Source organism: Rissa tridactyla, chromosome 20 (genome assembly GCF_028500815.1).
Source record: "Rissa tridactyla isolate bRisTri1 chromosome 20, bRisTri1.patW.cur.20221130, whole genome shotgun sequence".
NCBI classification, from domain to species: domain Eukaryota; kingdom Metazoa; phylum Chordata; class Aves; order Charadriiformes; family Laridae; genus Rissa; species Rissa tridactyla.
Window position 1 is genome coordinate 2,747,481 of NC_071485.1, and position 20,052 is coordinate 2,767,532.

Genomic DNA, 20,052 nt, shown 5'->3' on the forward strand with positions numbered 1-20,052 from the left:
AAGAACAGTCTCAGTTTTGATGAGTCAAAAGCACTGCTGCTGTTAATGTTTATCCTTAAGATTCACGTCTAAAAAGCACCAAAGGGCAGTTTCGTTACTAGGGAAAAAGGTTGTCCCTATCTTCTGCCTTCAAAGCAGCAAGCTCAGACATTTCACATTTCACTCTCTCCCTGACTAAAAACGTGTAAGACACTTACCTCCCTCTCAGAGTAGAAAAATAGGTCTTCATGGAGCTCTCCATCTGTCAATGCAATGATGACACTTGCAGTTCTGTAACCTGAAGACGGAAACTTCGTTAGTCCCTTGGTTTTGAGTTGTATTTGCTAAACTAGCCTAGAAAACATCCTGCTAGTGACCTGTTAGCACTCTTAAAGGACCAGAAACAGTGGTAATCAAGCCCATGTCCTCACCTCCCTTCAGCCAATCAGTTTTCAGAAGACATGAATTTTGGCATACTTTTTCCACTCTGGCACATGCCTTCAATAGCAGTTTTATACCACACTCCTTTGATGTGCCAATGAGTTTTAATTGCCAGCCCCTCATAACTCTTTCAATATTTCAGACCAGTAGATTAGACTGCAGCCATAAAAAAAAAACAATGCAAAGCATTCCTAGTTTTTTCCTGACTTTATTAATGCTGTCAATTCAAGAAATCCAGAGATTTTTTTCAGCTTGTGATAAAAAGCTCAATTGGGATTTAAAAAGATAGGGTAGGAAAATGGCCTTAAAATCTTCAACCTTCCTATGTAGCATATTTCAGCAACATAGTTAAACCTCGCAGTCTTTCCCTTGTATTGATTACAGCTTGGGTTTTACAAGTTTGTATTAGTTTTCAGGCCTGGCCAAATAGAATTAATTCATGTTTCTGACAATAGACTTGCTACAGATCTGAAGGACCTGTTACATCTTGCACAAGCACTGTTATGGAAAGATAAAGGAAAGCTAAATATGTCAAGGTGTATAAATTATCAACCCCTTAATTTCCTCACCCATCTAGGGCATTTTCCTGCCATTATGAGTAGCTGTGCCTTTAACAAGCTGTTGCTGGAGACACAGAAATCCAAACAAGTAACTTCTTCAATTACTGCAGAACAGAGATCCAATACCTAATTTCCTTGGTAATTAAGGAAGTGAAAGGTAATTTCCTTCCACTTAGAAATCCCCAAGTTTAAATGATGAGGTAACGATGCAACAAGGAATTTGAGTGCTTGACAAGCAATAAGCAATATGCAGGGTCATTCACGTTGCAGATGCCTAACTCAAGTGCCTAGGCTCTTTCTGTAGGAAATGGAGAAAAGTGAGCACTTGTACAAACTTAGGAGCCCAAATGACCTCCAGAGGTGCCTTTCTCCCTCCCCTGACTAGTGCAGGAGCCTTTGGACCCACTGCAGGCAGTGTAAGCACTCCTTTAAGTGCAGCAAGGACAAACACACAGAGAACTAATAAAGACAAAATACACAGGCCAACATTCAGAATTGAGGACTCAGTTTCCCACTGCTTCTTGCACATGGTGGCAACCTGCTTACATCAAACGTGTATACTACCATGTAAAAGCACTACCAATCCCAAATCTAATTGTTCTAGCTATCCGTTCCATTCTGCTGCAGTATATTTTACAGGCGAGTCACAACATTTTATTCTTGAGTGGTCCTGCAAAACCATTAGGATTGGCTTTGTGCTCAAACATCTGATTGCCTACCTTTTGGGTTCCAAGAAGCAATGTTTATATTTCTACTTCAGGCTTTGAAGCGCATAAAATTTTTACATGAATTATAAGGATGGAAAGGACAAACAGTTTTGAAATTGTCTACACTTACTACTGGATTTAATAATTGCTTATTGAAGAAAACTTTTACCCAATGGCATCTCCACAGATGCATGTTTCAGAAGGAAGAAGAAATGGTTACCTGAGTCCTCAAGGAAAAAGAAAAAAATAAGGTACCAGACAGTTTTGGTAAGAGTAGGCACCTTCAGTCAGCCTGGCTTCTCTCTTTTGGCCTGAAACGCTCTGGATCCTTAAAGATCCCCCTGTTCTTTTTCCTTTTCAGGAACAACTACTCTGAAGAGCATTGCATTCCTGTAGGAATAGGAGCCAGCCCCCACCTTTCCCCACAGTGAAGCTGCATTTCCGATCTATTAAAGTTATCAGTCAAAAAGAAAGAAAAAAAAACATTCAATTGATCAAGAAAGTCTCTCACCATGAACATTTTCATAGTAAATCTGTTCACTTGCCTGAAATTAAATCAGAAGATTATTAGCAATAAATGAATAATAATACTCTGTGGGCATCTACACATGCACCAGAAAGAAAGAGAAGATGGCAGAGAGGGTGTCATGTTTGTACTCTGCACATCACCTCTGCTTTCAGAGATACCTGCTTCACACAAGTTTCTTGCCTGTGGTTTTGATTCCATTACTTCAAGGTCTTACCTAAAGCATAACTCAGTCAAACCAACCCTAAGGCCGGTAGCCAACAACAACGTAATGTCCCACTATTCTGCTATCTGAAAATCACATTCACCTTCTTCCTTGAGAAACATCCAAAGTCCATTGATAAATATTCCCATCACCTCTAGATCAGCTGCTCTACTTGCAAATAAAACAACTACAGAGAGATGTTGTTATGCTTCTGTCTCCCACTTGACCTATGCCCAAGCAAATTCTGCAAGGTAGAAGGGCAAACACTTCAGGGTGCATCCATTCAAAATTAAAGAGTAGGCCACCCTGAACATATTTGGTTTACGAATTTCATTTCTGTTCTGAATTTAAATTTGGTTCTTTGGACTTCTCCTGCTAAGCTTCACAAGTCCCCAGGCTCTGGGATTGGGGTTTGGGCTCCAAGTTCAGAGCCACCAGCTCTGTCAGGTCACCTGACTTTCTGCTGGGTGTTCACATGCGTTTTCAATAGGCAGACAGTTCCAGAGTCCTCCCAAATGCATGTGGAGTACAGAAGTGGGAGGGGATTCAGGTCTAGAGAAACTGCTGAGCTTGTAAAGCATACAGGAGGAGAAGATCAGAGCAGGCAATAACTTCTGCGCAGCATCACTTGCCCACCAGTGAGAACGGGCTAGAGCCATGGCCTGAGCCCCCACCCAGCTCTAACAAGCCTACTAGAGCACCCATGCAGGACTCTAGACAGCTTTCCACCCTTCCTGAACACGGGTCCGCGGGGGATTGCAAGGCAAAACCTTCTGCCTTGTCCTAGGCTGAAAAGGCAGCTCCCCCCAGAGAAGCTGAAGGCAAAAAGAAAGATAAGTAGTAGGGTTTGCAGCTGCCTGTACCAGCTCCAACACTGAACGCGTACGCTTCAGCGTGCCTATTGCATAAAAGGGAAGCAGCCCCACTTACCTACCAGAGAAGTATTAACCAGATCCCTTTGTTTAACAGTTCCTGAGGAGCACCCAGGCACAGTTTAGAGGCACTATAGCACGCATCTAGTTACCCTTTCAAATCCTTCATGCATGTATGTGTCGCCTCCCGGAAGGACTTTCTGCAGCTCTTCTAGACCCTGGCGTATCTGTTCCCTGAAAGGAATGCAGATGCATTGTTAGACGCGGGATCAAATTTATCAGGACCTGATATCCAGGGGAAGACATGCATGACAGAAACAGACAGAAAGGGGGTTGGGGAGAGTTAACTCAATGTTTGCATAGGCTGAGGTAATGTTATAGGCTGAGGTAATGTATGGCTAGATACCTTTCTAAGGATGTGAAAACAGAGTAATGTGCTCCCAGTGTTCCCGCAGCCCGGGGAAAGCATCACAACAGCAGCCCCTCCTAGCTCAATAGCCAGAGGCAGAGCAGCTGACTTGCACCTGGCTCACTTTCCTCACTTGCTGACTTGACTAGACAAATGCAATCAAACAGCCACAAAAATGACATGATTTCAAGCCACCCTGGCAACTCCAGATTATGCCTTCAGTTCTTGTTTAAACTGACTTGAAGATTAAAGTCTTTCCCAGTAGCTTATTAGGATTCAGGATATCTGTAGGGGTTTTTTTGTTTTGTTTTTTTTTTTGTTTTTTGTTTTTTTTTTAAAGAGATCCCAGGCAGAGGGACAGATCAACTACAGGATAAATGGGGAGGAGGGCACCCATTTTTTTGTTCCACTCAGTTGCAGACACCAAACTCTGGAAGCCGAGTACAGGCCAGAAGTCTTTAATACCGAGATAAAACGCTGCAATGTGTGGGGTGTATCTCCGAGCAAACTGTACAATCTTCATGGGAGACAGATTCAGTCACTGCAGGCAGGGCTGCACTGACATTGCAAGACCGAATGCCAGAAGTCAGTTTTGTCCCTGCATTTTTTAACTGCTTCAGAAAACCCAGTGATCATCACATACTCTACCTCACATGTGTGACACCGATTGCAGGGGTGCATTAACATTAGCCAGTCTACAGAGCAGTAACTCCCACAGGGAGAAGAGAGTATTTGCTTTTGCAATAGATTGAATTATCAAACATTCAAGAACTCATTCTGTACCTGCAATATCCCAAACTGGTTAGGCACTGAGCTGTATATCATAGCTGGGCTAGGGACAGATATTCAGCTACCCATGAACATACCAACACAAAACCTGAATATAAAAATCAAAAGCATTTCCTGTGATCGGAATTATTTTTCAAACATGAACACTGAAATTTTAAAACAGACAGCAACGGTTTTTAAAATCTGTCAATCCGGTCCCATTAGATGCACAGAGTTTTTCCAAAAGAGATGCTAAGCACCCTCAGTCTTCACATTCAGATGCTGATACACCACATGGCGGCACGGGCAATGTAGAAGAGGTTTTGCCACTACTCCAGCTTCCCTATTAAGAAAGGCTAATGTTAACTAAAAGAGCAGCATGAAGGCCATACCTTGTTTGTCAGTCCTCAGACTTAAGTGTCACAGCTTAGAGCCTTAACAGACCAGAAACCTCTGCAATGGGGTGTGCTCGTGGGGTGGGAGACAGAAAGAGGCAGGGAACGGGTTTTCCTCTGGCACCAAGTTAGATATGGCTAATTTTCTTTATACTTACTGTTGCAGTAAGTGGCAAGAGATGCTTAGGCTGGCTGGGTTTAATGCCATTTATCAAGGTTGGTATGTATGAGGACTGCTCTTTAGGAAAGCAGCCAGTTTCCTATTCATTCCTCTATAGTAGCTGCTCTGGTATGCAATTTCATAGACATCCAATATGTAAAACACATGCTGACTTATACAGCCTTCACATGTGTTACATATATATTTTTGCTCCACGTGGCAATGAAGTTAACAGAGGAAGCAAGAGCAATTAAAGGCTCTCATCCATCTCTCCTTGAAGTCACAATAAAAAAAAATAAAAATCCATCCCATAGATTTTACTGGGATTAACTTGGGGATCTACAAGGGTATGACAGGAACGTGCTTCAGAAACAGGGCAATCAAACTGCCATTGCCAAAAAATATACACCCTTGCAATCTGTCCTAAACACTGTTTGCCTATAACATACCTTCAGACCTCCAAAGAAATCATGCTCACCTCTTCCTCAAGAGTATGGGTATCACCCAATGACCTGGATGAAGAAATAGAGTGTCCCCTCAGCAAGTTTGCTGATGACACAGAGCTGGGAGGGGTGGCTGACACCCCAGAGGGCTGTGCCGCCATCCAGAGAGACCTGGACAGGCTGGAGAGTTGGGCAGAGAGAAACCTTATGGAATCCAACGAGGGCAAGTGTAGGGTGCTGCACCTGGGGAGGAATAACCCCCTGCACCAGCACAGGTTGGGGGTGACCTGCTGGAGAGCAGCTCTGTGGAGAGAGACCTGGGAGTCCTGGGGGACAACGGGATGACCGTGAGCCAGTGATGGGCCCTGGTGGCCAAGAAGGCCAATGGCATCCTGGGGGGCATCCAGAAGAGCGTGGCCAGCAGGTGGAGGGAGGTCATCCTCCCCCTCTGCTCTGCCCTGCCCTGGGGAGGCCCCATCTGGAGCACTGGGTCCAGTTCTGGGCTCCCCGGTTCCAGAAGGACAGGGAACTGCTGGAGAGGGGACAGCAAAGGGCCACCAAGAGGATGAGGGGACTGGAACACCTCTTCACCATTCTAGAAGAATGAGTGTCAGAGGCAAAAATGGGCAAGTGATTCTAACAATTAAATTGAGAAGCACAAAGGTGTCACAACTGCTCAGAGTGGACTGGAAATCATTGAACAAGAAAGGCGAAGGAAGCTACAACAAGGACACAAAAGCTGCTGTGCACCTTTAAACAACTTCTTACCTGTCTTCTGTTAGCCTCATTAGAATTGTCCCTCTAGTTGAAAAAACAATGAAGGACATCCTCAGTTGAGGGCTGGAGAGGGAGAGAAAAAAAGTAAATTATTTCAGTGGTCCAGACCAGAGTTTACTGCATGTGTTAACACCAAATAGACGGCGCTCTGATTGCTCAGATTATAACTAGGCAAGATAAAAGATAGGACTGAGCAGCAAAAGGTGTTTGCCTTGACTAGGAAGGCCCAGAGCAAAACCATGAGGAATCCTTCTAAAAGATGTCAATAGCACTTGCATCAGGACTTTAGGATTGCTAAAGCAAGAAAGGCTTAAGTGCATCCTGATATCACCATGGAGATGAAGGAAGGCTAATTATGTTTATCATAACACATTCCACCCACTGGCCTGGGGGATTTTTCATCTAGTCTTTCAGTGCCTGAAAGCTACAGCCTCAGGCCTCTCCCTGCAGACCCAAACTTCTGTACCTCAGGAGGTAGCCGGCTATCTCTGAAACAAGAGGATTCCTTCCCCACAAAAATGCGATTTGATCCATCGAAGCCAGGCAGGAGAAAAGGGAAAAATTAGCTTTTCTACCCCTATTTCCTGCATGACAGAAGTTTGGGGAAAAGCAGTCAATGGGATGATCTGAGAAAAGCATTAAGAACTCTCTCTCCACTGGGTGCCCTGGTGGAAAGTAGCATGTGCTCTTCAACCGCGCCTGAGAGCACATTTCCTAGCTGCTGGCACACAACCCCTCCTCATGCGGTTATCTGCAAAGCAGCATTTCTTACCTTATGAACTTGCGGGCCAAATGTTCCACAAAATGATATATTTCGTTCCAATGGTGCAGGACACTTCCTGATCTAGGGAAACAAATTATTACAGGAGAGACTAGTTTAATTGCTGCTATGGTAGTTTTCCCAGCCTAATGCTTTGTTACACGTTGCTCAGCTAGTCATTTCTTTTTATTTTGTTTAGCACTCACTGTCCATATTCTTCCTTTAAAGAGATATTAAACTGTAAATGACATTTCCTACTTTAGTTTGAATAGCAAGAATAATTTACACCGCAGGCAAGTGTTTGAGGCTATACTTGGTAATAACATATGGCAGTTACGCTAGACCTTTAGCACAGCCTTAAACAAATAAACCCTGTGTGAGTGAAGACTTGTCTCTCTGCACAGTAGATTTCAGATTAATTCCACCAACTCACTTGCCATACCATTATGCAGAGCTTTTAGCTCAAGTGTATTTTGAGAATAAAACGCAGTTGGAGGAACAGATTCTTAAACTTCTCTAGCATTTCCACTGTGCTAGAGACTACGAAAATTAAAACACCTTAGGTCCACATCTCAGCTGTTCTGGGTAATACTCTCAGGCCTCAGTTAAAGGCAAAACAAACTAATTTCTCTCCTTGGGAAAAAAAAAAACAAACCAAACAACCCATGGACTAGAAGGGGACTGGATTATTCTTCTTTATGTTGTAAGAACCAGGAAAAAATAGGTTAATGGGAATCTTTCAGCACTAAATGCCCCCTCTGGCATAAACACTTCTATGAACACTGGAATATTAATATTGGGAAAAAAATTCATTCCTAGAGTTGGAAAATAAATGTATCATCACTTATTTAATTTATTGACTAAAATTAAAAATATTTATAGGACAAATAATCATTCCAGCTTTAATAGAAACTTCATTGATCTGCAGCCTGAGGAAGGAGAAACAAACATTTGAGAAGATGATTTTGTCACTTCACAGAAAGAAAAGGCATCTGACCTGACTCTGCTCTACCTTAGATCCGAGAATGCAAATCAATCGCCATGAATAGATTCACTCAAGTACTGCACACCTGGTGCAGCCAACCCCAGCCTGGCTGCAAAGAGCATTACTTCACTTCCTAGCAGCACAGCAAGCATGCAGACCACATTGTGCACGTCATACAAATTTCCTTCCCTATTCTCCCCACACCTGGTTTTCATTTACAGCCATTCAGTAGAAGCCTTGGCCTTACCCACTTGCTCCGCGACACCTTAAACCGTTTTTTCTCTGTATGGCCCCAATATGTCCAAAGACAACCTTAGATGACATGCAGTGAGGACCCTTGCACAGGTACAAAAGCACATGGACCATCTGGAAAAACAGTGAACTCTGGCTCTCATTGCACAACGGACCCGATACCAAATGGTGCAACTCCTTAAACAAAACCTTACAGGCACCCCCATTTTGTCCAGGATTTTAAGGGACATATTGCAGAGCTGACTTGATCATAAGCACGTGCTAACAGTGCTAGATTACTTTTCGGCTCTCTTTCCTTTCATCAGACCAGGAATTGAAATCATTAGTTGTTCTCCATGCAAATGTGTATCAGAGAGGACCAAGGAAATGCCAATAGCAAGGGCCTTGATAAACTAATGAAACGACACGGACAGTGGGGAAATGGGTGTCTTTTAACAGATAAAGTTCGAGGTACATCATGACTTGCTCTCAAATGAGAAACTTAACCCCTGCTGCATCCAAACTGCCAACGGATAGAACATTGTCCAGTTCTGGGCTCTGCAGTTCCAGAAGGACAGGGAACTGCTGGAGAGGGGACAGCAAAGGGCCACCAAGAGGACGAGGTGACTCGAACACCTCCCCAATGAGGAAAGGCTGAGGGATTTGGGTCTTTTTAGTCTGGAAAAAAGAAGACGGAGGGGGGACCTTATCAATGCTGATAAATACTTCAAGGGGGGTGTCAGGAGGACGGGGCCAGGCTCTTTTCAGTGGTGCCCAGGCACAGGACAAGGGGTAACGGGCACAAACTTGACCATGGGAAGTTCCATCTCAAGACGAGGAGGAACTTCTTTGCTGTGAGGGTGGCAGAGCCCTGGCACGGGCTGCCCAGAGAGGTGGGGGAGTCTCCGTCTCTGGAGACATCCCAAACCCGCCTGGAGGCGTCCCTGTGCCACCTGCTCTGGGTGACTCTGCTCTGGCAGGGGGTTGGACCTGGTGATGTCCAGAGGTCCCTCCCCACCCTATAATTCTGCAATTCTGTGATTCTGTAACAGAGACACACAATGCACAACCCTAGGTGCAAATTCCTCTCAGATGTATGGAAAAACTCCGAGACAGGCACTCCAGTCCCAAACAGTCCGAGTAATTTCTGAGAACTGGCCTGCAAAATAAGTATTTGTCATCTCTATATGGTGAGACATAAAAGAAACACTTGACTTTATAGCAATGGTTAAATCAGTCTCCAGAAGACACATGAAGCCAAGGCTTTGTTAACCATAAAACTATTACTACTTCTTTCAGTGAAAGGTATGTTGCTTCAGACCATATATCCACCTCTCAGAAACAGTGTGCCTCATTGAAGTTTCCCATGTCTTCTGAACCATCTGGTAGCAGACATGTGAAGCTAGGTGTACTTTCACAAGTATAACCTAACCAACCTTCTCCTAGCCATCAGACAAGATGGCCATACTACACTTCATGTTAAGGGAAAACTCAGCGCTCAGCCTCTGCCAACACAGAAGCCCCAGCTAGGTAGGGCTTGCAACAGGATACTGCCCTAGAAGTACATTAGCCTTTAAAAGGATGGTAATTTCTTCCCCTCTGAGCAAAAGTTGATCATCACTTAAAATTACTATTGGAGCAAAGTAGCTGGGAATAAGATCCAGCCACAGAGCCCATAAGGTATGTAGGTCATCATCTGAAACTCCTGTCATTTTCCTCGGCTCTGAGAAGTCATGCATTCCTTTGAAAATGCATTTGCTAGAATAAAGCTTAAAAACCAATAGCTCAGTTCAATGACGTGCCCATCAATAGCACATCCTATTTAAGCATTTGCCTTTGCAACTGTCGGTCTTAAACTATTTGGGCAGTTTTTTAAGGTAAGCAGTGCTTTTTAATTCTTTACACAAGTACAGCTGCAGCTTCTGCTGCACCTCCTTCCCTTCATCATCCTCTCCCTATTCTCCCACCAACAGTCCCATCGTTATGCCCTCTGCAACAAAACTCCACGGGTCTGAAGTTACAGCTCTGCTCCCATGAAACCTTCCCACACATCTATTAACGCACAATGGGAACAACCTGAAGTTCAAGAGCAGCAGAAGGTTAAACATCTATTTTAAGGAAACTTCTTATCTTTGCTAGAATCATAAAAACAAACCCACTCTGTCCCACAAAAGAAGGATGGTTTCTGCTTTCAGTTCCAAAGGCACACACTGAACTGGGGCAACTGGAATAGCATACAATCCATTTATTCTTCATCTCTTCCAGAACAAGCTATAAAAGGGTCCCAAAATGAAGGCTCACGCTTTTGCTAACCATACATTATCCCTTCTAGCACAGTGAGTTTTCCATCCGTAGTTAGACAGCCCGCAGTCTACTTGCAGTTAATTTCTCCATCTACTCAAGCCCAGGTGTCAGTGGCTATAAATGCCCAGGTCTGCATTTAGGAAAAAAGTGCTCCTCTAATACATAAAATACATTGCACCTGACAAATTTGGTGGCCTTCCATGATGGCATTACAGTATTGGTGGATAAGGAAAGAGCAACTGACATCATCTACCTGGACTTAGTGCAAAGCGTTTGACGCTGTTCTACACAACATCCTTGTCTCTAAGTTGAAGAGACGTGGATTTGATGGAGGGACTGTTCGGTGGAGAAGGAATTGCCGGACTGGCGTACTCAAAGAGTTGCCATCCATGGCTGAATGTCCAAGTGGTGACCAGTGACGAGTGGTGTTGCTCAGGTATTGGTACTGGGACTGGTGCCATTCAACATCTTTGTTGGTGACATGAATGGTGGGATTGAGTGCACCCTCACAAGTTTGCCAATGAACCCAAGCTGTGCAGTGCGGTCGACACGCTGGAGGGAAGGGATGCCATCCAGAGGGACCTGGACAGGCTTTGAAAGATGGGCCTGTGCAAACCTCATGAAGTTCAACAAGGCCAAGCGCACATGGTCGGGGCAATCCCAAGCACAAATCCAGGTTGGGCAAAGAATGGATGGAGAGAAGCCCTGAGGAAAAGGACTTGGGGGTGTTGGTGGATGAGAAGCTCAACATGACCTGGCAATGTCTCCTGGCAGCCCAAAAAGCCACCAGCAGTGTGAGGGAGGGGATTCTGCCCCTCTGCTCCATTCTGGGGAGACCTCCCTGCAGTGCTGCCTCCAGCTCTGGGTCCCTCAACATAAGAAGGACACAGAGCTGTTGGAACGGGGACAGAGAAGGCCATGGAGATACTCTGAGTGCTGGAGCCCCTCTGCTGTGACAACAGGCTGAGAGAGTTGGGGGCGTTCAGCCTGGAGAACATAAGGCTCCAGGGAGACTTTAGAGCCTCTTCCAGTCCATAGAAGGGCTCCAGGAAAGCTTGGGAGGGACTCTGGATCAGGGAGGGGACTGGTAGAATGAAGGGTGATGGTTTTAAACTGAAAGAGGGGAGATTTAGGTGAGATATTAGGAAGGAATTTTTCATTCTGAGGGTGGTTAGCCCCTGGCCCAGGTTGCCCAGAGAAGCTGTGGCTGCCCCATCCCTGGAGGGGTTCAAGGCCAGGTTGGATGAGGCTTTGAGCAACCTGGTCTAGTGGGAGGTTGGTCCAGGGCAGGGGGATTGGAACTAGACGATCTTTAAGGTCCCTTCCAACTCTAACCATTCTGATTCTATGATCTTCTGAAACATGCTTCAGACTTCTTACAGTCTTCACTTGGCATAAAATGGAAAAAACCCAATAAAAGTAACTTTCGTGCAGTCAATAGATGGTTTACAAAACCACTATTAGCTTACAGTGTTCACCTCCAGAACTGGCTGTGTTATTTGGAAGCCCCTCAGTAAAAGACACTTGTCACTTGTAAAGCCTGTCATAAGGTAGGCCTAGAACTTTGAGTCAGACAAGTATTTCTAAAGTCTAACTGTAAGTCAATAAAAGCCAAATTTAAAATTGTTATCTCTTCATATTCCCAAAGAGAAACAAGATGATCAGCAAGCCAACACTTTGCAGCTGAATGGTTGCAATTTAAGAAAAGGCTCATTGTGAGGATGCCAAATTCTCTTGCTGGAGAAAAATCAAATCCATAGAAATTAAGACTAAGTAAACTATTAAGACTAAGACTAAGTAATGCCTTTAACAAGAGCATGATGCATTCTGTGGTCAACCGTGCTGGAATTTTGTACATCTAAACTAAATCCAAGGGCAAGAGAGACACTCTACATGGCTCCATGGTTCCAGACACAAAGAGCCATACTCTGGCCAAACCCTGTTCTCCAGCAGGTGCTTTTCTCCTGCTCACTGCGACAAGAGGCACCGTAACCCAAACCTGCAGTAACGCAAACCTCGTTACAGTTTGACTTTCTTGCACTTTTTAGACTCCTTATTTCAATTTCTGTCATTGTAGCTTCTCAGAATGCCCATGGCTTTATTTAGTTCACAAAGTAGAAGAAAACGGAATCAAGCCTACAACCTCTCATACAAAGACTTCACACCAGTTACGTGCACTGCAGCTGACAGAAGTACCTAAAGACACCTATGCAGAGACTGATGCTGATCCAAATTCTCCTTAAACTTCCACAGTTTTGGACTAACTAGCTGTCAGAGGTGGCATTGACCCAAGATGTTTTGCAGCATCTTTTTATTGAGCTCTTTAAAAATAACACAAATGAGCCATAAAGTGTCCTTTCTCTTTCCAAATACTTCAGGAGCAATTCTGAAAACACTGCATAACACAACGATGTTAGAGAAGTGATGCAATTCTTTGAGGAAACACTACTACTATCTTGTGCAACACTTCACACGAGGCAGCTTACCAGAGCTACTGTCAAACATTTGAGGTTACAGGGTCTGTAGAGGTCCAGTTCAGAGCAGGATAAGCCTCTAAGCCTAATCACAGTCCAAGAACATTCTCCTCTTCCTGACTGGCAAGGGATATGCAAAAAACCCAACTAATAAACAAGTAACCATGGACTGAATTTACATGAAGCAGTAGATAAAGTGCAGAGCACTTCAGGCACACACTTAATCCTGGACTTAAGACAGTTCCCACCCACCCCTTTTACCAAGGAATAGTTAACCTTAGATTCACCAATGGCTGAAAACATGTACGCAGGTCTTGATGGGCAAGGATTTCACATCGCTCGTTGCAACAGCATGCCTACAGCAGGCTTAGGAGGGAATTACATTCTCTCAGGCAACAAGCAAAAATGACACAAGAACGCGCAAATTCCTGCAGGCTACCTTGCTAGCATCCCTCAAGCCTCACGCTAAAAGAAAGAAAAACTATGTCTCCATATACTTGCAAACCCCTGCCAGCCAAACAAAACGCATACATTGCCCTGCATTCAGGCCTGTGATTTCAGAAAAACAATCAACAAATGACTGACTTGGTCATCAATGATCAGAGATTATTTTGAATCTATTTCTGCAGACGCTCCGTTTCACCATTGCCTACTGAAGGCTTGTATTTCTTCAGATTAGAGCAGCTAGAATATTATTCAGCTCTGGAAGGGTCCTGTGGTTAGCTCTGTTGGAGGGCTCACATTTCCCAGGATAAGAGTCACCACTACCAAAAGCGGTTCATGTAGGTGCTGCCTGGTGATACAGAGTCTGCTTTCCATCCCACTGTGGCCCCTATATTCTTCTGTACTCTGAGTGTAAATCTGGACTTAGTCCCGCTTAAGTCATGGTAACCACCGCTACTAAACCTGCATTCAAAGAAACAACTATTAGCCTCTCTAGAGCAGGAGTTTCACTTCAATACAACTGGTTAAAAATAGATCAGCTGTCTGGCTGAATAACGAAGGGATCACAGGAAACAGCTTGGATTACTTGCTTCATTTTTCCAAGGATCTTTTGGAGCCAAGTTCTTTCACATATGTACAGTTCCTTGCATGTTTTCTGCACATGGCTTTGAAATGCCTAGTATTTGCACACAACAGGCAAGAGCATAGGAAATAACACCTTTGACACAGAGAGGATACAGCAAAAGATTACTGAGAAGACCAACTCATTGTTATTCCTTTGTCCCTACGTGCATATAAATTAATCTGGGAGCTGCCTCTACATAATGTTCCAGATGCGCTTGTGTGGGGTGTTTGCGTACTACAGCACTAGATGCCATGTCAGTTAGGGAGCGGGTCATAGTCTTCATTAATTAGTCACGTGGATGATATTTTTAGAATAACAATGTCAGCAAAAACAAATGTTTGTTTTATGTTCATCAACAACTCACTGCTTCCTCATTCTTCCTTCCTAATGAAGACCATGTACTTTAACTCGCATCCAGGCTATAAATTCTGTGGCACCATCTTCTGACATAGGTTTTGCTGCCTTTCAGTCTAAGGGAGCCTCAACCCCTGAAACCCCTCAGCACCACAGTAACACAAAAGGACACGCCAACTAGGACCAGCCCTCTCAACAATTCTCCCAAGATTAGCTGGCATTACTTTCCACAACACCGGGCTCATCTTGGTATGCCCTCCACTCCGAGATGCTCAGCGCCCTGTATGACTGTACATATAACCTACACAGCAAATAGCACACAGCTGTATTCTAATTAGCGTACAGCTTGAGTTGTAGCCCTTCAGTGGACGTGCTGTCAGGCACCTCAGAATTTCAAGTTAGGTGTTTGCATGTGTAATGCTATTTTTGTCCTTCTAGGTTTGCTGCATGTCAAGCAAGGATTCTCAAGAGAGCTGGCAAACCTTAGTTTCCTTCAAAGTTGGAGCACTGCACCAACAACAGTGTGAGAACTTCAGTTTTACTTGGCAAGGAGTTTGCCCGACTCGAACTGCAGTCGTCGGGGGTGTCTTTGCATCACTTTTGGAAAGTAACTCTGCTAGCCTGAGGTCCAACAGTCACAGCACGAGAGGCCTTCTCTATTGCTACCTAAGCTGTATGAGAACTCTTGGAAGTGATAAAAGACAGGCAAGTGCACGCACAGAGGTTAAGGATGCTATTGCTAGCAAGCACACCTAGTATCATTCAAGCTTTTGTTCTGTTTGTTACATGCACACCAAGGCTGTGTAGCTTAACAGGATTATTTCTGAATGGCTGAATGCTGGATTTTCTCCTTCATGACCACGAGAAACAGGAGATGTGCTTCAGGTCCTCTGAGCATGCCATCTGCAGGGAGTCATGTCTCCAGCTGTCTACACAAGGCCTGAGGAAACCCGGTTTCCCTTCAGCAGTGCACCCAGCAAGCTTGCAGGAGTCTAAGGAGACTGTTGCAGGGAGTAGAGCATCACTTCATGAGAACAGCCTATAACATGAGCGCCTTCCCCAGTGGTTACATGTTCTCTTTAAAGGGGCTTCTTGTGGCCAGAAACATGCTTCAAGAGCCAGCGCTGTGACAAGGACTGTGTATAGTGTGGCAGCTGGAAGGTGTCCTATGAGCAGCACGCGTACAGGGTGCTAATGGGACGTAAGGAGTCACTAAATCCACCTAGGCACTGAGGCAAAAGGGTCGGTAGAGGGCTCTAGCACTGCTGACTTCGAGGGCCATGTTTATTGTTTTTACATTACTCCTTTGATCCCAGAAAGTAGGTGGCTTAATATTTTAATGGCTTGCTTCCACCATTTAAATTCACATTCTGTGCTTCAGAATCCAAATCTCTTCTGCTTCAGTGTCCTTTATCACTTTTAATCATTTTTCGAGCTATTCAGAAAAAGAAAGCAGCGAGCTCTGAATCTATTATAATTTCACAGTTTGCCTGAAGCCCTCTGTAGGCACCACCTCTCTCCACATTCAGGACTTCAGCAGCATTTTTGAAAACATTCTCTAAATAATTAGAAGGTAGAAAACCCAGGCTAAGTAAGATCCAAGGTTTTTAGAACTTCAGTTTTAGACTCTGATGAGTGAAAGAAAGTTTTAAAGATAAAGGATATGGGATAACCTGCTCCCCCACAGTCAGTCTCTCATCAGCCTCCTCAAAGGCTAAACAATCAGGTCCATGGCGTATTGTACACCCTAGTAGTTTAAACACCATAACTCTCCTCCAAATCCCACTGGGGACCAAGGACATTTTCACATTAGACCCTGTTTATTTCTGCACCAGAAAACCCCCCAAAATAGGAAGCCTGCAACTGTCAGAGCAGGACTTTTTGTTGGATACCTTGATACGTACACTGAGGTAAACCTGCCTACTTTAAAGTTCGCGCCAAGCCTCATATTTCCACCCAAATTAATAATCCCTTGAGCAAGCCTAGAAAGTTATGCCTTTTAGTAAGAGGAGAGCACAGAACTTGAAATAAGTGGCTGTTACGATTACATTAGCTCCAAGATATAACACAGCACATCCAACAGAGAGAACTTTCAATTCTGCTTCAACTTTCAGGGAAACACAGTTTCCAGAAGCTGTCCGCAGTACAAATCATGCTCTGGTGGGTTTTTTTTCATACATAGCCATAAAAGCGTTCCAACTAAGAACTGAACAGCCAAAGCAACAAAATGCATTAGATGGGTAGGTCTAGAAAAAAATCCTTCCCTGGAGCGTTAGGACAACTGGCATGCTAAAATAGCCTGTGTCTCAGCCTTACATTTTATCCAGTATTTTGTAATAAAGCGTTATGTAATCCCAAATCATCTCTACTAATGGAATGTGGGAGCTACTGCAAAACACTCCAGAGGATCAGTCAGAAAGCTTCATCCGCGAGCATTTTTGGCAAGTTGCAAATACTTTCCTGTCTCTGAAATTTATGGTTAATAATGTCAGTACCATGGCTCTGGCATGCATATTCTCCAGTATTTCCAAATCTTTGGTTCAAAATAACTATTCTTAATCAAGAAAATTAGGAGAATCCTTTTAGCTAGTACTTTTTTCATACTTTCTTGTAAATTGTTGTATTGCTTCAATATGAAGCTTCCCAAGGCTCAGCACAGACCTATTTCACATGGCTCCATCTACAATCTGAAGGCCTGTAAAGAGGCAAACTCTCCAGTGCCAAGAAGATGACACTATCACAATTGACGAAAAAAGCGAGGTTGGAAGTGATCTTCAGTATAAACAATTCAGCAGTCAAAAGCTGCCTTTGATTAACAGGAAACAAAGAAAATGTGACTCAGCGTAAAGAAAATCAAGCTCACTTTAAATAAGGCACTCTACCTGCTTACCATCACAACTGCCAAAACCCGAACCTTTCAAAGGGAGTAGGCACCTCTTGGAGCCCGGTCTTTACCTGCCAGTTGCTGCTCTAGAATGTTCAGAGCTAAGGAGCAAGTGGTACAGAAGCAGATCACCAGGCAGGCGAGCATTGCCTTCCCATTTTCAGCTACAGAACTAATGCCTGCAATGATAACTCTCCAACCCCTGCTTTCGTGAGTGCTTCAGCCTTCACGGTTCATAGGGAAATGAGAGGTGACGAGGATACTGCCCTTCTCCCAACCACTCTTTTAAGAAACTACGGGGTCAAGTACACAATAAAGCTTCTATAGCAGCCACAGCAACATTTATAACTAATTGATTTACAGAACACAATGAGATTATATACTAGACCTACCAAAGAAGTTGCCACAACAAAAACAATGCCAGAGCAGTAAGCAGTTTCCTAGGTCCCTTGGGGACACAGTGATTTCTGCAAAAGCAAAATCCAAAGAAAACCTCCTCGGTATCAGTATATGCCATTCCAGTTCATGCCTAGAGAAAGACTTCTTTGAAAAAGAGCAGAGGAGAACCGACTTACTTGTCCAGAATGAAATACAAATCAAATCCTCCATAACAGGCAGGACCACCGTTCTCTCTCTTTCCACCTTGTCCATCACAGGCTAGCACAAAACTTGCTAGGAAGAGACATCTGCAGCCAAATCTCAAGATGCTTTGCTTTGCAATGGCCATTATATCCAGAGAGGAGGAGAAAAAGAAATCTCTTCTTCCAGGCTCCTTTATTTCACAGGTTTCTCCACAAAAGCCATTCAGTGACCTTTAAATCTGTAGGCAGGTCTGTATGTATGTGTATCTTTTATTCCGTGAAACTCCACTTGCAAGAGTTGTTCTCAGGAATTGCAAGACTTTCCCCCTTGTTTCCCTTGCACTTCTGTTTCTTGGTTTCAGATTTCAAGATGCACAATACTGTATTTCACTTTTTTTTTTTAAAGGGACTTGACCCTCGGTCTCACTTGCAGCTCTCTGAAAGCAGCACCATTGTTTAGCGAGAGAAGAAGCAGCCTCCGAACAAATCTTGCTTTGTTACACACTTCAGAAATGACAGGGAGGGTTTGAGGAACTCGCCCCCCTCCCTCATTTATTATTGTTATTATTAAGGATGGTAAGTTCTGTTTTTCCTTAGCAAAAAAAGCTCAGAGAATGCCACCTGGTGGCGAAAACTCAAGCTGACCGGAGTCACTGGTTTTAAACATCTCATTCCTGCAGCGAGCACACTGAACACACCCCACAGCAGCTTTAGGAACGAGCAGAGAAGCAGTTTGCTTACAGCGGCCACGCAGCACTATGCAGACACATCTTGGTTTCCCACGTTGGCAGCATCCGGGTATAAAGACCTTTAAAAACCTGGAGTAGCTTCACAAAAACTGAAGTGACAAGCCACACCAGGTTTCGTCCCTTGGGTTTTCTCAGTCCTGAGAAATATCGAGCAACGGCTGTGCCTATGAAACAGGCTGCCCCCTCTTACCATCCTTAGCAAGCTCCTTTCAGCCACTGGAGCCTAAATCCTCCCTCTGCCAGGAAAACTTGCTGGAAAATGTAACGTCAGCTACGCTTGCATTTTCTGTCTCCTTCCACAAACAGCACCACAAACTCCAAAACCGGAGCAGGACAGCCCAAAAGCAAGAGCATTCCTCACTCAGAGCAGCCCCCCCCAGGCCAGCAAGAGCTAAACTAGAGAGCCCAGGAGCAGGGGCTCCTAGCCCTCCCTCTCCCATCCTCTCGGGCCTGAGCAGCACACCTGTTCTCCCAGTACTGACACTGGTTAGCAGAGCAGCTTCAGGTGTTGTATCAAGCCTGGGGGACCAGGTCTAGTTTCTGAGAGGGGATGCAAGTGCACTTGAGCCAGGCTTTCAAGCTGTTCTTTGTTGCGTAAAGAGTGAAATTTGTCCTAGAAGAAGTTCTTAGCAAATGCAAACAATCTGAGGAAAGACCAGGAAAAGCAGCAGGATAGGTTTCAAGGGAAAAGGACAAAAAGCATGACAGCAGACTTTTGATGGAAGTGGAAACGTCTGGATTACACATTAGTCAGGCACCTTGCTGCATTGATGATTAAAACTTTGGGAGTGTTCTCCCTCCCACACCTGGCTATGCTCAGCAAGTACACCAGCTCCATCACCTCTAATGTGGATAATACAGAGACATGGGCAAATGGTCCTGCTGCCAAACCCTGGTCAGCCCTGAAGGAAGCGGATAGCCTTTGGAAGTCAGAGCTTGTCAGGGGCTAGCCAGGAGCAGAACAGGGTGTTGAAGTTTGTACTGCCCTAAGGAAGGGGCTGAGACTAGTCTGTGGATTCTTTTTTAGTATTTTTCAAAGCAAATGACCTGGATGGAGGGCGTGAAAATAGGAAGGATAGAAGAAAAGCTTCCTCCCTGGAGACTGATGTGCTGGTTTTGAGCATCTTGGGAAAGTACTTAGGGCCAGCTTCTGATCTGAGGTAGAGCTAGGGCTCCTACCAGAGCCGGCTAGCTTATGACCTGTGTCTGCCTAAAGATTAAAAGAAGACTGAGAATCTCTTTCGGTTGTTTCTGACTGGCCCTGAGCCGAACAACTATGTGGAGTCAAAAGAAATTAAAGTAAATAAAAATTGGTACCTCAGGAAAATAACGGTGGCCTGAAGCTAGCAGAGGAAGAAGGGAGCGGAGGAGGAGACCCGATTCCTTGTGTATCTGTGGATTCAGGCTGACAGAAGGCCC

At 44.4% G+C, this 20,052-nt stretch overlaps 1 protein-coding gene across 1 annotated transcript in view; it reads right to left on the minus strand.

Moving 5' to 3' along the window:
- Window positions 1–18,413, minus strand: part of ANTXR1 (ANTXR cell adhesion molecule 1) — a 115,903-nt gene extending 97,490 nt beyond the window's left edge. Inside the window, exons 1-6 of the mRNA XM_054180828.1 lie at window positions 17,879–18,413; window positions 7,015–7,086; window positions 6,234–6,305; window positions 3,443–3,524; window positions 2,199–2,232; window positions 198–277 (exon numbers count right to left, since the gene is read on the minus strand). Coding sequence (XP_054036803.1) covers window positions 198–277; window positions 2,199–2,232; window positions 3,443–3,524; window positions 6,234–6,305; window positions 7,015–7,086; window positions 17,879–18,030 — 492 coding nt within the window. The 5' untranslated portion in view covers window positions 18,031–18,413. The remainder of the gene's footprint in view (window positions 1–197; window positions 278–2,198; window positions 2,233–3,442; window positions 3,525–6,233; window positions 6,306–7,014; window positions 7,087–17,878) is intronic.
- Between the last annotated feature and the right edge of the window lie 1,639 nt (window positions 18,414–20,052).